The sequence below is a fragment of the Callospermophilus lateralis genome, chromosome 2 (genome assembly GCF_048772815.1).
Source record: "Callospermophilus lateralis isolate mCalLat2 chromosome 2, mCalLat2.hap1, whole genome shotgun sequence".
Taxonomy (NCBI): Eukaryota; Metazoa; Chordata; class Mammalia; order Rodentia; family Sciuridae; genus Callospermophilus; species Callospermophilus lateralis.
In genome coordinates this window covers 76,393,229-76,407,784 of record NC_135306.1, presented here as the reverse complement: position 1 = coordinate 76,407,784, position 14,556 = coordinate 76,393,229, and the positions used below count along the sequence as shown (strand labels likewise).

The window sequence follows — 14,556 nt, the reverse complement described above, 5'->3', positions numbered from 1 at the left end:
GCTCGGTGGCTCTCCTCAGGAGCTGCTGCCACTCAAGGTTTTAAAAGGCAACCCACTTGTAAGAGGCATCTCTGGCTGATTTGAGGTAAGATTCTGCCAGGGCTAGCAAACACTGTGCCTCTTCCACACAGGACTCTGAAGTCCCCCAGAGCCACTCCTGACAGAAGACCCCTGGTGCCTAAGCTTATAGGGCCACTCCATGCTCAGACAACCAAGGGCCACATTCTCCAACCTAAAAGCCAAGAGTATGAGACTTGCCCCTTACGGAGAAAGGGTGAGATGGAATAGACAGCTGGAAAAGAATCTTCTTTACGTTTATTTACTTATTTATTTAATTTACTTATTTATTTGAGACAAGGTCTCACTGTGTTGCCCAGGCTGGTCCAGAACTCCTAGGCTGAAGCAATCCTCCTTCCCACATATGAGAACTATAGGTGCAAGCCACTTCTCAGCTTAGAAAATAATATTTTATTGTAGAGAACAGTTATGAGTCTCAAGTTCAAGTCCAGACTCAAACATGGACTTGAAAAAACCCTAAATGAACAGAATCATCATGATTTTTTTTTAAAAGAGAGAGAGAGAAAGAGAGGAGAGAGAATTTTTTTGAACATTTATTTTTCAGTTTTCGGCGGACACAGCATCTTTGTTTGTATGTGGTGCTGAGGATCGAACCCGGGCTGCATGCATGCCAGGCGAGGGCGCTACCGCTTGAGCCACGTCCCCAGCCCTAAAATCATCATGAATTTTATAGAATGTTTTAACTCAGGTTAAATGGCAAATTCTAACATGGTCCATATTATTTTTGCAGTACTGGCTATTGAACACAGAAGTATTCTACCTCTGAACTACATTCCCAGCCCTTTTTATTTTGAGACAGGGTCTTACTAAATTGCTGAGACTGGCCTCAAAATTTGATCCTCCTGTGTCGGCCTCCCAGGTAGCTATGATTACAGGCCCAAGCTACCACACCTGGCATAACAAAGTCATAATTAAAAAAGCAATCACTTCAAGGGGATGGCAAAATCATGGGCAGTCAAGGGCCTTAGACCTGAAGTTCTATTTTATCTTAAAGTAAAAGATATAAAAATCTTAATCTCTAGTAAAAGACTCAGGGTAAATCTACTCTTTCTGGTGAGAGACAACATCAAACTGCATCTTGTCTATTGCATTCAATATCTAGGCCTTAAAGACTATGGACCTCATGCTAAAATAAATTATTTCAGCAAAAAAGTTAATTTAAATTCTTTAATATTTAATTTAAAAAAATTTTTTTTGTAGTACTGGGGTTTAAAACCAGGGCCTACTGAGCTACATCCTCAGTCATTTTTATTTTTGGAGATAGGGTCTCACTAAGTTGTCTCAGCTGACCTTGAATTTAAGACCCTCCTGCTTTGGTCTCCCAAAGGGATGGGGTTATAGGAGTTTGCCACTGTACCTAGCTAATATTTAATTTTAAAAAATAAATAAATAGAATGGAAAACATACCAAAACATTTAGAGGCACTAGCCAATTTAAACTTATAGTGCTATACCAAGGAAAGGAAAATAACTAGAGAAAGTGAAATAAATCCAAGTGTCCATAAAGAACAAAAAATGAAGAAAAATGTTTCTTGCACATGGGCTGTTCTAGTCCCTTTGACTACAGCAGCAGCTCAGGCTAGGGGATCATTCACTGCTGCAACCTCTCTGGATATGGTGACAACCAGTGACAATAAATATTTTGGAATAAATATTTGTGCAGCAAAGAGTGCCAAAAGCCACAGTGTGGGAAGAAAACAGATTTGAAAGCAACAAATCCTGCTCCTGCCTTGAAACCCCCTAAAAATTTAAACAATTATTCTTGGGGCCTCATTTCTCCTTTAAGAAAAAGATAAGACTTTCCCCCTACAGGTTCTGGTATACAATAAAGCATGGGATTCCCAAGAGGGTTAAGTAAATTTTGACTTTGGTTAAAAAAAAAAAAAATTGGGACTGACTATCAGATTGATTTTAGTATATTCAAATCCTACTCAAATTTTATCATTTAAGGTCCTGAACTAGGATTATCTGGTTTAAGATTTTGTTTTCTGTTTTTTTTTTAAAGAGATAAAGTCTCTTCCACATTTCAAGAATTTTGAGGACTATCTTTCTAAGACATTAAATAAACCAACTAATCTTCTCAGGCCTCTCTGGAACAAAGTTAATGATTATTTGATCTATAGGAGGTATTCTTATCTATTCCTAAACTACCAGGGGTAGTGTTGAGTGAGGAAGTATACAAGGAAGCTTTATGTATTTTACTTCATCTACTTCAGGGTTGTTTAACTCAGAGATTGGTGGGATTCTTTTCTTTTTAAATTCATTCTGGTTTAAAATTTACAAATTGTACTAAGAGAATCCAGGCATCAGGCTTAGCTCTTTCAACCTCTATAGTACATTCTGTGTTTGGGAGCAACTAGGCATACCAAATGCCTTAAACCACAGGGTGAAGTCTCTTGTTTTCTACGTTTTTAACCAAATCATATGTGAAAATCCAAAGTTTTTTAAAAAAAGAATCTAATGAGAATTACCTTAAGACTATAAAGAGTTAAAGAGGTGAAGAAAGCTACACTTTGAGGGGAGCGAGGAGAAGAGCAAAAGGAAATACTTTGGAAATGGTATTGACAAAATTGTTATATCGTGTGCAAATATGTAATAATTCCACCATTATGTATACTTATAGTGCACCTATAAAAAAAGAGAAAATGAAAAAAAAAAAAGGAAAGCTAGGCTTTGATGTAAGTTCTGAATGTAGAAATTACTTTTAGCCAAAATAAAGCAAATGTAGGAAAGATTTGCCCTATGCCACCAGCTTTATCAGGGGTTCACAGAACTGATGTTTAAAACCTTGTAGCTGATGTTTTCAAACTATAGGACATGACCTGTTACAGGACTGTGAAACAGTAGGTTGTAAGCAGAATTTTCTTTAAAGGCATGAACTAGAACAGAACATATCAGAGTGAAATGCTAGATGTACGATAAGAATTGTTGATGAAATTTTCCATTCATGGTATGTGCACACAAGTAGAAAATATGATCATATGATAGGTTGCTATCCAAGAAGGTTTGAGACATTATGTAGTCTCCACCAACACTCCAAGGTCCAAAGCTCTGAGAGAATTTTACATAGTAAAGCTCGTTTTTCATTCACATAGATAAGGAAATAAGACAGACATAAAAAATAAGACAGGATTAAGAAAAAAGAACACAGGACATAAGGAATAACATCACACATTTAAATTTTCCAAATTTCTACAGTGAAAATGAGTCAAGATAGGTCTCAAGCCCCATCCCATCTCAATTAATATAGCTGACATAAGCCTAAAGACTCTCTTTTATCCCAACCCATTGTATTATCTGAGGAGCTAACTTCCCCAAGTGTAAACAGAAAGATCCTGTTTTTCAAAATATTGGCCAACCATCTTGAGAGGCATGCACAGAGATCCAAGTTTGACCTAGAGTAACCTAATAAGGAAAAGTCCTTGCCTAAAACCCCCAGGAACAAGCACATGGCACATGCACAATAAGCATATGGGCAAGGGACAGGAATCTGTCAATCACCCCTTGCTTTGCATAAACCACTCCTAGGAAAAAGTCCACCAAAGGTGAACAAAGGACTTAAAAGTGCACATAAGCCCTGATCTTATACCCTCTGAGTCATTGGCAGACATCCTGGGTTAGGATTAGGGTTAGGGTTAGGGTATCATTTCCCTAATGAACTCTAAACTGCTTCTCTTTGTTTTGGTGAATTCTTCTGCCTGTGTACCCAACATCACCCAGGTTCATGAGAGAAGAGGAATTTATACACTTACCAAACATAAAACCAGACTTACTTTAAAAAAATTCAATAATCCAAAAGTAAATGGAGTTAAAATATGAAAAACTGTCTTGCATTCTTCCTCCCTCAAAACAACTGCTTTAGTAGAAGAAACCAGTTAACTTAGTATGTACTACTGTCTAGGCACACACAGATACACAAAAGCAGTATGTATTTGTAAACTGGTTTTAACTATATGAATGTAAACTGGAGTGTGTGATTATTGTGCCACTTGTTTTTTTCTGTCAATATGTCTCAGAAATATTTTCATGTCCACACTGTAGAACTATTGTCTTTATTTGCTGCAGACTATTACATGGTAGGAATTAGAAATTTTTTTGTTTTAATATTTATTGGTAGAAATAGATATTCAATGCATACTTTGTATTTATATATAAATTCTACATTTTCTTTGTTTCTTCTTGCTTTCTTTGGAGCTTTTTGGCCTCCAGAGTGAACTTAACATATTGTCTATGCATTTGATTCTTTATAATGGACTTTCTTTTTAAAACTTTAGATTTTAAAACCAAACTTTAGAAACCATGCATACTGTATACCTTACTTAATCCAAAGAATTATTTACACTTTCGGAAAAGTCACAAAAAGGCTGAACTCAAGTTAAATAATCTATATGTCCTAAATTTTCCATGACTCATTCCTGAATAAAGAAATATTTGTCCAGTATTATATATTGTTTGCTGTCTAGTAAGTCAGATTGTCAGAGACATGTCAGTAAATTATCTCTTTTAAAAAATTATACTTTAATCCTATTGGAGATGATCTTGTCAATCATAACACTACATATGTCATTGTGCCATATGTAGTATTAGCCCCAAAGCTTAAATAAGCGCAGAATGGGTATATTCTAATTCAACAATTTCTGCATTTTTGTACAATTATGGTTTCTAATTTTTTATTTAAAAAAATGCTTCAATACCCACTGCCATATACCCCAGAGGATGCCTGCATGCATATTTAGAGTAAATGGCTACATTTAGAGTTGTTAGATCAAAGGTAGATCATTTTAAATATTGACAAACACCACCAAGTTACCCATTCAAAAAACTACTGATTTATATTTCCTTCAACAATGACTGAAAGTACTAATTTCCATACATCATCTCCAGCACTATTACCAATTCTTAAGTGTCATTTTAATGTATTAAAAATAACTAAGCTTGTGAAGTTGAATGCTTTTATGTGCTGTATTTCTTCTTAAGTGTATAATTGGTGTCCAATTTTTTGTTTATAGTTGTTGAGAGCCACAGCAACTTCCATCTGCCAGTTGATGATTGGCTCACAGCGGCCCCAGCAAACTTTTAGCTGCCAACTGATTGGTTCCTCTGCGGTAATGCTCATTGGGCTGTTTCCCCGCCCTTTCAGACCACGGAGCTGCTCATTGGGGGACTTTTTGTTGGCTCTGCCCACATGACCCATCCAATCAGCCTCAAGAGCAGGAGGAGTGGGGGAGGTGCAGAGGCTTGTGGGAAGCCCGTGGTGGAAGTTGGGCTCTGAGGGTTTTCCTGAGGAGCTGTGTGGTTTGGTGTGTGTGTTCTAAAAATAAAGTTCTTTTCTTTTGACAAGTGCTTCCTGAATTGTGCCCAGCCAGACTTCGGCATGTAGTCACTTTATATTATGTACCTTAAACCTTTTGTTGTATTACACACACTTTCCCGATCTTTTGTCTTTTATTTATAGTACCATAGTTCTACATTATTGTAGCTGATTTTACATACTTTGGATGTAAGCCAAGGAGTGGGATAACTGGGTCAAATGGTGATTCCATTCCAAGTTTTCTAAATCTCCATACTGCTTTCTGGAGTGGTTGTACTAATTTGCAGTCCTACCAGCAATGTATGAGTGAACCTTTTTCTCCACATTCTCACCAAGATTTATTGTTACTTGTATTCTTGATAATTGCCATTCTGACTGAAGTGAGATAGAATCTCAGTGTAGTTTTAATTTGCATTTTTCTAATTGCTATAAATGTTGAAAATTTTTTCATATATTTTTTGAGCATTTGTATTTATTCTGTGAAGTGGCTGTTCAGTTCCTTAGCTCATTTATTGATTGGGTTATTATTATTTTTTTTTTGGTGTTAAGTTTTTTGAGTTCTTTGTATATCTTGGTGATTAATGCTGTATCTGAGGTACAGGTGTTACAGATTTCTTTTTTTTTTTTCTTGTATTTTAAAATTTTTACTTTATAATTTTGAAATGAAGTTTTAAAACTTCAGACATTTTAAAAATCTTTATGCAATAGTGTTCTTCTAAATTTTCTAGGTCCTCTTTAATGGTTTTCACCTTGGGTTCTAGTCTGAAGTCAACACATCTATTTTTTTTTTTTTAAATGGGTAGATAATTTTATTCAACTTTTTTCCTTTTCTTTTTTTTGCATTTTTTATTTGTTTTAAGTAGTTATACATCACAGAGCATGCACTTATATACTTTGATATACCATACATAGATGGGATATAATTTCTCATTTTCCTGATTATACATATTGTAGAATCACATTGGTCATACAGTCACATATATACATAAAGTAATAATGTCTGTTTCATTCTACTATTTTTCTTATAACACATCTACTTTTGTTAGCATCTGCCTGCTATATTTTTGCCTGTCTCTTCATAATCAATGACATTACTTTTAAATTTATCTTTTGCAAATAACATATAATTAGATTTTTGTATTTTTCATTAAGCTTAGGGATTCCAGAATTTAACTTATTCACACTGTGAGAAAAGAACTTGGTCTTTTTACTCATGGTTTTGGATTTTTTTTTTCTTCTTTCCATCTTTTGGCAGATTTTAAAATTCAATTCCATTTCCTGGTCGTTTAGTAGGTATTAAAGTTGTTGACATGTATTTGGTTCTCTCTCTCCTTCTCTTGCCATGTGGCAAGTCTGAACTTCATTATTCTATCAACTCAGGCATGGCTATGTGACTTTTTTTTTGGCCAGTGAAATGTGAGTAGTGATGACATTCACTACATCTAGGTAGAAGCTTTGAAGTCACATTGTATGTTACATCCATACTCTTTCCTTGGGCACATCAAGGAATGTTCCACATAATGTTCTACCAGGCTGGCTCTCAAAATTGAGGGTGATATCCAGTAGGAACGCTAGACAATTTGTCAAGTAGCATGAACAAAAATAAAACTATGTTGGAAATCAAGATTTGGAGGTTGTTACTGAAGCATCACCTAACTTTGCTAGTATACCCTTAACTTTATTTTTCTATCAACACCAAGAATAAAACCTTACCTCTATCCTGCCCTTGAATATTACAACCTCCTACCCATGTTTTCACTTCCTATATCCTGCCCTGTCTCCATCCATGTTATATTTTAGTTAGACTTTTTCACATATGCATAAGTATTTAACCTTTTATAACCTTTTTCTGTTAAAGGGGATTAGCAGGTCACCAAGACAAGGGGTTTTTCTTATCTCTGTTCATCAGTTTCCTTGAATTGAAAATCCATTGTTCAGTTTGCTTAGTTATATAGTTATGATGTAAAGTCTAATAATTATGATGTAAAGTCTAATACCAACTTGATATTTGTATTGTGTCATTAATTCAACAAATATATATGTCAATTCTGTTCTCCTAGGATTCTCTCCCTTTTTGTAACCAGTTTGCTTCAGATTTGATGATACTTGGCTATTCCTATTTATAGATGAGGGCCACAGATTAAACCATGAAGTACTTTTCCTCAGCCAAATGAGAATACTGGTTAATTTTCAATGAATACAAACTCTAGGGACCTCTGGCAATTATAAAGGGAAGTGGCAGGTTACTATAGCAAAAGAGTGTGGGTGGGAACTTCAGTTCCTTCTTGTAGTCATTTTGGATAATGACCTTATTCTCCAATCCCAAAGTTGCCTATGTCATAACTTCCACTTGAAATAGCGCTTACTTAGTTTTGGTTATCAAAATCCAGAATTAGATGCTCCAAAGTGGAATAGCTTAGCTATTCCACATATTAACTAACTGGTCCTTCAATAATCTGCCTTTAGTCTTCTAGAAATACCATATTATTCATTTTCTGGTTTTCCAACTCTGCTATTAATTTTAAAAAAAGTTTTAACACTTCTCCAGTCATTTCAAGAGGATTCTGGAAGAGCAGAAGATTATGTTAAGTCATATAAATATATCATGTTATATACAAGTTCCTGCATGTGGTATGTAATCAAATTAAAAAAAAAAACCAGTCATCTCCTATCTTGCTGATTCTGTGAAAATCAAGTGTTAGACTCTAAGGCTAGAGATTATAACTACCCTTTTGAAATTAGACTGATTAGAAAATGAAGGCACTTCTTTTAACTTCCATTTTCCACCTTTATCTCCCTCCACACTAACCAGTCATCTTCCAACTCTAACAGTACATAATTATTTTTTATGTATTTTGTGATGTGACCTTATCTGTTTTTTAATCTCTACTTCCCAGATCTTAAGAACTTGTTGCCCTGATGTACACAGATGAGCCACCTCAAATCCAGAAACCAAATCTCCATCCTCATCTGTTCAGATCTATTGAAGTCTTATAAGCATATATTATGCTCCACCTTATCTGATATCCTGCTGCATACAAGGTCCTCTTCTTCAATTAGTTCTTTCCTGTCATCCCATCAAATTCAAATAATTTGTTTTTAGCTGTTTTCTCTTATCCAAACTCCTTCAAAGAGTAATCTATCTTGTCTTCTCTGCCCCCTCAGGAAGCCCTGTCCCATCCACTTACTGTAATTTTTCCATCAACCAATTCATTGAATTGCCCTAAGGTCACCAGGATTTAACTGCCAAAATCCAATGAACACTTCTTCATAGCATGGTATCATATTTTTGTTCTTTCTTCTTGAAACACCATCACTTATATCTTTCAGAATCCTTTCTTTGCTTGTCATTTAATGTCCCTACAATTCCTGGCAATCTCATCCACTTTGATATTAGCTACTGTGCTGATTGACTTTTTCCTTTCTTTTCATGTCTTCATTTACTCATCAAAACATCTACCTCCTGAATTCTACAGGTGCTTTACAGCTCACCATGTCCGAAACCAAACTCTTTTCTCCAAAGCAGTTGGAAACCAAAGCAGTTTGGTTATTTTCAACCTTGACACCACCACCCAATCTTATGGAGTACATACTGCACAAAGGATGTACATACCGCTCTTACTTCAAAATTGAGGGTGATATCCAGTAAGACAACTGCCGTAACAAACTGCTATCTTATTTCCTAAGATTCAAGCTTATTTCCCTCCTTCATCATACTTTATTTCAAATCTTTCTCCTTTTACTATGACTAACTCAGAAGTTATCAAATTGTATAACCAGTTGCTAGGAATTCCTATTTTAAAAGGACTCTACAATCAAACATTTTTGAGAATGGCTGCACATAAAAAAAAGAAAGAAAGAAAGAAAAAGACATTTTAAGAATTGAGGATTGAACCCTGGGGCACTTTACCACTGAGTTATTCCCCGGCCCTTTTTAAGACAAGGTTTCAATACATTTTTTAAGGCCTCACTAAGTTGCTGAGGCTGGCCTTGAACTTGTGGTCCTCCTGCCCAAGTCAATGGGATCACAGCCATGTACTATCATGCTCAGCTACAATATGACTATCTTATTAAAGATTTAGAATGAACACTGCCCTATGTTGTGCTGAGAAGTCCTACAGTGAAGAAACCAGCTTAAGGGAATAAGGATATGGCTCAGGGTGGAGTGTTTGCCTGGCATGTGTGAGGTGCACTGCAAAAAACGACACAACAACAAAAAAACAGCTTAGTTTTATTTAAGCCACTATATCTCCATTACGTTTGTCCACAAAATACTTTCAGTAGGGGTAGGACAGTAAGTGGGAGCTTAAGTTCTTTAATTAAAAACCCATCATTTGTAGTGATACAAACCTATAATTCCAATGATTCAGTAGACTGAGGTAATAGATCATAAGTTCAAGGCCAGCCTGGGCAACTTAGCAAGAACTTGTCTCAAAAAATAAAAAAGGCTGGGAATGTAGCTCAGTGGTAAAGCATCCCTGAGTTCAATCCTCAATACCAACAAATGAATAAATAAAAATTTTTAAAAATTCTCCTCAGAAAAGAAGAAAAATAATCTCCATGCTTCTTTAGTCTATCTTCCATACTAAGTGATCTAATGTGCAAACCTAGGACTGTCATTTCAGTTCTCTATTAGCTCATTATTTCCTGAGGAAAGAGAACTAGTTTCAGGCAACATGGATTGTTAAGACCAGGTCTCATCCTCTTGGGTGCCTACTTGAATGTCACATGTCATTGTCTGATGACATTCCAGGAACTCAAAACTACCTGTTTTTGTGGTTCTCTTCATCTCCCAATTCACCAGCTTCTAACTAGTTTAAGACTTAGCTTATGTATCCAAATGATCTCTTCTTAGATAAAAACATGACCTTAGTCTCGTATAATCTTTCTCACAGCTTCCTTTTTCTCTACACATTAAATTCACTCAGTATTCCCACCATGGAATGGAACACACAGTTTTAAAATATCTTGAGTCTCTCCACCCCACATACTATTAAAGGGCCAAGATTAATGGATTCAAGAGTATTGTAGTAGTCCTTTGATAACATACAGGAAGGAGTGTTTAGGAGAAATCAGACACTCTCAGCTTCTCTCTTATCAGTCTAGTTGTTCTACAGGGTTTATCCGTGCATATTTTACTGAGGAGGGATGATTTAGTCTAGATATGTGGTCATATTTACATACTCTGCCTTTGAAAAAGGCTGGGGTAAGGGACAGATATACTTTCTGATAGCCCCCCTTTTTGCACCTCTAGTGCTCATTGGCTTTTCTCTCGCCATCTCTGCTAAGCTGTTTCTCTCCTAACAGGGAAAATGGATAAATGGATAAATGAATAAGAGCACTGGTTCTGGTTCCAAACCCAGCTGTACTGTTTATATCTGGACAACTTTGGGCAATTCACAGTCTCCTCAAGTTCACCTACGGAATGCGCATAACAGTAGTTTACTCCTATATAGGGCTGCTGTAATCCATAACATGGTTGGTTAAGTACCTAAGTACAAGTTTGTTGCTCTGGTTATAAATTAGGACATGTCAAATGACCTCTGGCCATGTGATTTGCATTTCTACATTTAACTTAATCAACTTAATCTCATCCCTTTCTAGTCCCCTTCCCCTGAATTGTTGCTGTTGTTTTCTCCCTCCACACAGTATTAGTTCCATAAGGGTTTAAAAGCTTTGCTTTCTTTGTTGCTGAAAGCCACAGTACCCAGAATAGTATTGTAAACATTTGTTGAATGAACAGTGCAAAATATCAAAAGGGAAAACATGCCAGAATCTTCATTATGATAAAAAGCATAGATAAATATTCCTTTAATGGCTTCCATTCCTATATTTTAAGACACCATATGCCATAATAAAAACATAAGAAAATTTATTAAAATTTGAAGGTAAAAACATAATTTCAGAAGGTTTAGACCTAGGTCAAGCGTGATAGAGAATGGATGCTCTCTTGAACTTCAAAATCAGATCCAAGAGTATCACTTTCAGAATGTTCTAGTGGATTGGATTTACTTTTATTTGTCTTGGATGAAACAGTCACTATTCTACTTTCTTTCTTGACAGAAATGTAGTTTTTTGAAGACTCACTTTTAATTGACTCATGAACCAAAGACCTATTTTCCCCAATTCCTTTGCTTTTCTGGTTTATAAAGGAGTCAGAATAGGAATGCAGGTCCTTCCCAGGCTGTTTCTTGGCAAAGTGTTTTTTGGTATATTCACCTGCTTGGGTCATTTTCTCTGAGGGTGAACTGCTATTTCTAGATAATTCCTCTTCTTCTCTTTGATTTCCAGTTCCAGAAATCATATCTGCTAAAGGAGAACATGTTCTCGCCATGAATCCTTCAAAAGATTCCTGCCGCTGCTCAGAAGCTGGGTCTCCCAGGTTGTCTTTGGAAGTTCCTGAGGCCTCCTGAGTAGAAACTGGGACATGGAAGGAGTCAAGAGGCAAAGGAATTCTAGCATCACCTGTGATTTTCTGAAACTGGAAAGGAAAACAAAAAATTCAGTCAGAAACAAAGCTAATCATTAAAGAGTGCAGAACTTGAGTGTAATTCTGTAATCTTGTTAAGCCATCAGTTGATTGCTCAGAAGATTTTAGAGTCATTTTTCCCCACTAATTGTATCTTGGCAAATGACTCCACACTCAAAATGTGCTATATTCAGAGTTAAGTCTAGAACGTTTTCAGATTTTGTGTTTAATGTAATTACTGTCCATTTCCCTTTCCCTCCTTCAAAAACAGCAACAAATAAACCTAAAACAACAAAACAACACCTATTTCCTAAGAAAATGAATTTATTTTCTATATACCACATACATGTAAGAAGTATCCAATGTGTAACTCAACTGAGTTCTCAAACTGTCAGTTCCTGAGAACAGTCTGAGATTGGTTGATGAGAGATGGGGCTCCAAGTAAGGCAGGGGAAAAGCAGCAGGGGAGTCCTGTGGCAGACAGGTTTTCCCCTCCCATTCCCATCACCAGTGGCTACCTACAATATATTGCCTTTTAGTTATATCTGGACTACTTATTTTTTTAAATTATCTGTATCAGTATTTGTACCTTCATTAGTGTTCCTTCATTGTAAGCTGACTGCATACAAATAGAAACCTAGATGAAATGTGAATAAAATAGACATTTACAAAATTTAAAATTTAGAGTATTTTCTCTCATCTTTCCTTCTTTACTGAAGACAATCTGCTTTAAATCATAAACTGTCAAAATAAGTTTCTTATTTACAATATAATATTATGAAATGGACACAAACTTACTAATCTCAGACATGGAAAGGACCCTAAAGAGGCTTCTGGTCCCCCAGCTTGGGAACTGAGAAACAGTTCTCATTTTCTCTCTAACTGAATAATTCCCTTTTTACTAATCATCCTTTGATCATTAAGTTCTGCCCACTTACTTGGATATTCTGCATTTGTCCTAGGGCATTTTGCTTTGGATCTGTTTTTTCTTCTTCAAGTGCCTTCTTTTCTTCTTTAGGTGCACTACTAATAGTAGAATTCATCTGAGGACGACCTAGCAAATGAAAATCTGACTGATCTATACCAGCCATTGTGGCAAGTTGCCCAAGCCTGCATAAGAGGAACAAACGAGAAAGAAGTAAGGGTTACTGTAATCTCATCAGAATAACTCGGATTTCCCTACTCCTACAAGCACGAAATATTTGTATAAACGAATACTAAGCTTCTAAGATTTTAGAAAATATTATCTTACTCTAGATCATAACCCCCATCTCTCTACATTTCTCAGATTTTCCCACATTCATGCTTGGGGTACATACTGGATCTCCAATCCTTCCTGTACTCCATATTCTCTACAACTTTGTATTAATATCTTTTGACTTTATGTCCTTAGCATCACTCCTCCATTTTAAGCTCTAACTTACCAGGGGCATCTTGTGCCTCTTATCCCCTTACATTTTACCACTTTTCCTACGATTTCTAAGAATGTGAATATTTCCACTATCAACCCATTCACGTACAAAATATCACTCATCAACTATCTCCAACTCTTTCTTTTAGCAAAATTATTCCTGGTTTAGAACCACCAATCTATATTTGTATCTATATCTATCCTGGAGATTAATAAGCATTACAATAGGACAAAAATATAAATTTAAACTTATTCAACAAGAAAGATGAATAAAAGGCAAGAAAATTTCTACACATTCCTGAATATTTTCAATTATAATTGCCTTTAATTTAGTCTGTGCCAAGAGTTATACCTACCAATTACTACAGCACTACTTTTTTACAATGGGCTCTCTACCAAGGCAGAATTGCCATTTTGCATTTTTTTAACAACTAATTTTTCATGTAAAAAAACAAGTATTTATCATTACACACTAAATATAGCTTACAGAGCTCTGAAAATCACTCAGGTTCCTTAGCAAACTATGATTAAAATCATGGAAGGAAAAATGCCTTAGACAGAAATAAACTAACCCAGCATCTTTAAGGAGATCCAAGAAAGCATGAAATTTCTGAAAAGAATTCTCAATACTGCCCAAAACACCTTCATCATCCAGGATCATGCTTGCCACGGACTGTGAATGAAGGGCTTCAGACAATGTGAGATTTATATTTCTTAACTGGGCATTTTCATGTTCCAGCTACAAAAGAAGGTTGAAAGTGTGTGACACAATTTTCATACATTTTTTGTAATCTAAAGAAAAAATTTTAAGTAACAAAACTAAAATAAAACATTTAAAAAATATAATTAATTTGTAATTAATCTAAGTCTTCACAGTGATGACAATAAGAGTAAACAGATCAAAACTTGGAAACATCTGAGCACTGCGGCACACACCTATAATCCCAGCAGCTTGAGAAGATGAGGCAGGAGGATCCTGAGTACAAAGCCAGCCTCAGCAACTTAGTGAGGCCCTATCTCAAAATAAAAAAGGACTGGAAATGTGGCTCTGTGGTTAAGTACCCCTAGGTTCAATCCCCAGTACCAAAAAACAAAAACGAAAACCAACCAACCAAACAAAAAAAACCAACTTGGAGACATTTGACAAAATTTCCTGCAAAACAGGAAGTTACTATTTCATTAATAATATTTCAAAAGATCATTAACTGGTTACATTTTTATACCAGATCATTCTACACTAGAAAATTAGGTGCCTAAGATTTTCTTTTAAATTAGAAAACGAGGGGTT

At 35.7% G+C, this 14,556-nt stretch overlaps 1 protein-coding gene across 1 annotated transcript in view; it reads right to left on the bottom strand.

Annotated features, from left to right (window-relative positions):
• Window positions 1–11,305: 11,305 nt before the first annotated feature.
• Cep78 (centrosomal protein 78) overlaps window positions 11,306–14,556 on the bottom strand; it is a 31,886-nt gene continuing 28,635 nt past the window's right edge. The window contains exons 13-15 of the mRNA XM_076843502.2: window positions 13,841–14,007; window positions 12,796–12,967; window positions 11,306–11,869 (exon numbers count right to left, since the gene is read on the bottom strand). Of these exons, the coding sequence (XP_076699617.1) occupies window positions 11,306–11,869; window positions 12,796–12,967; window positions 13,841–14,007 (903 nt within the window). The remainder of the gene's footprint in view (window positions 11,870–12,795; window positions 12,968–13,840; window positions 14,008–14,556) is intronic.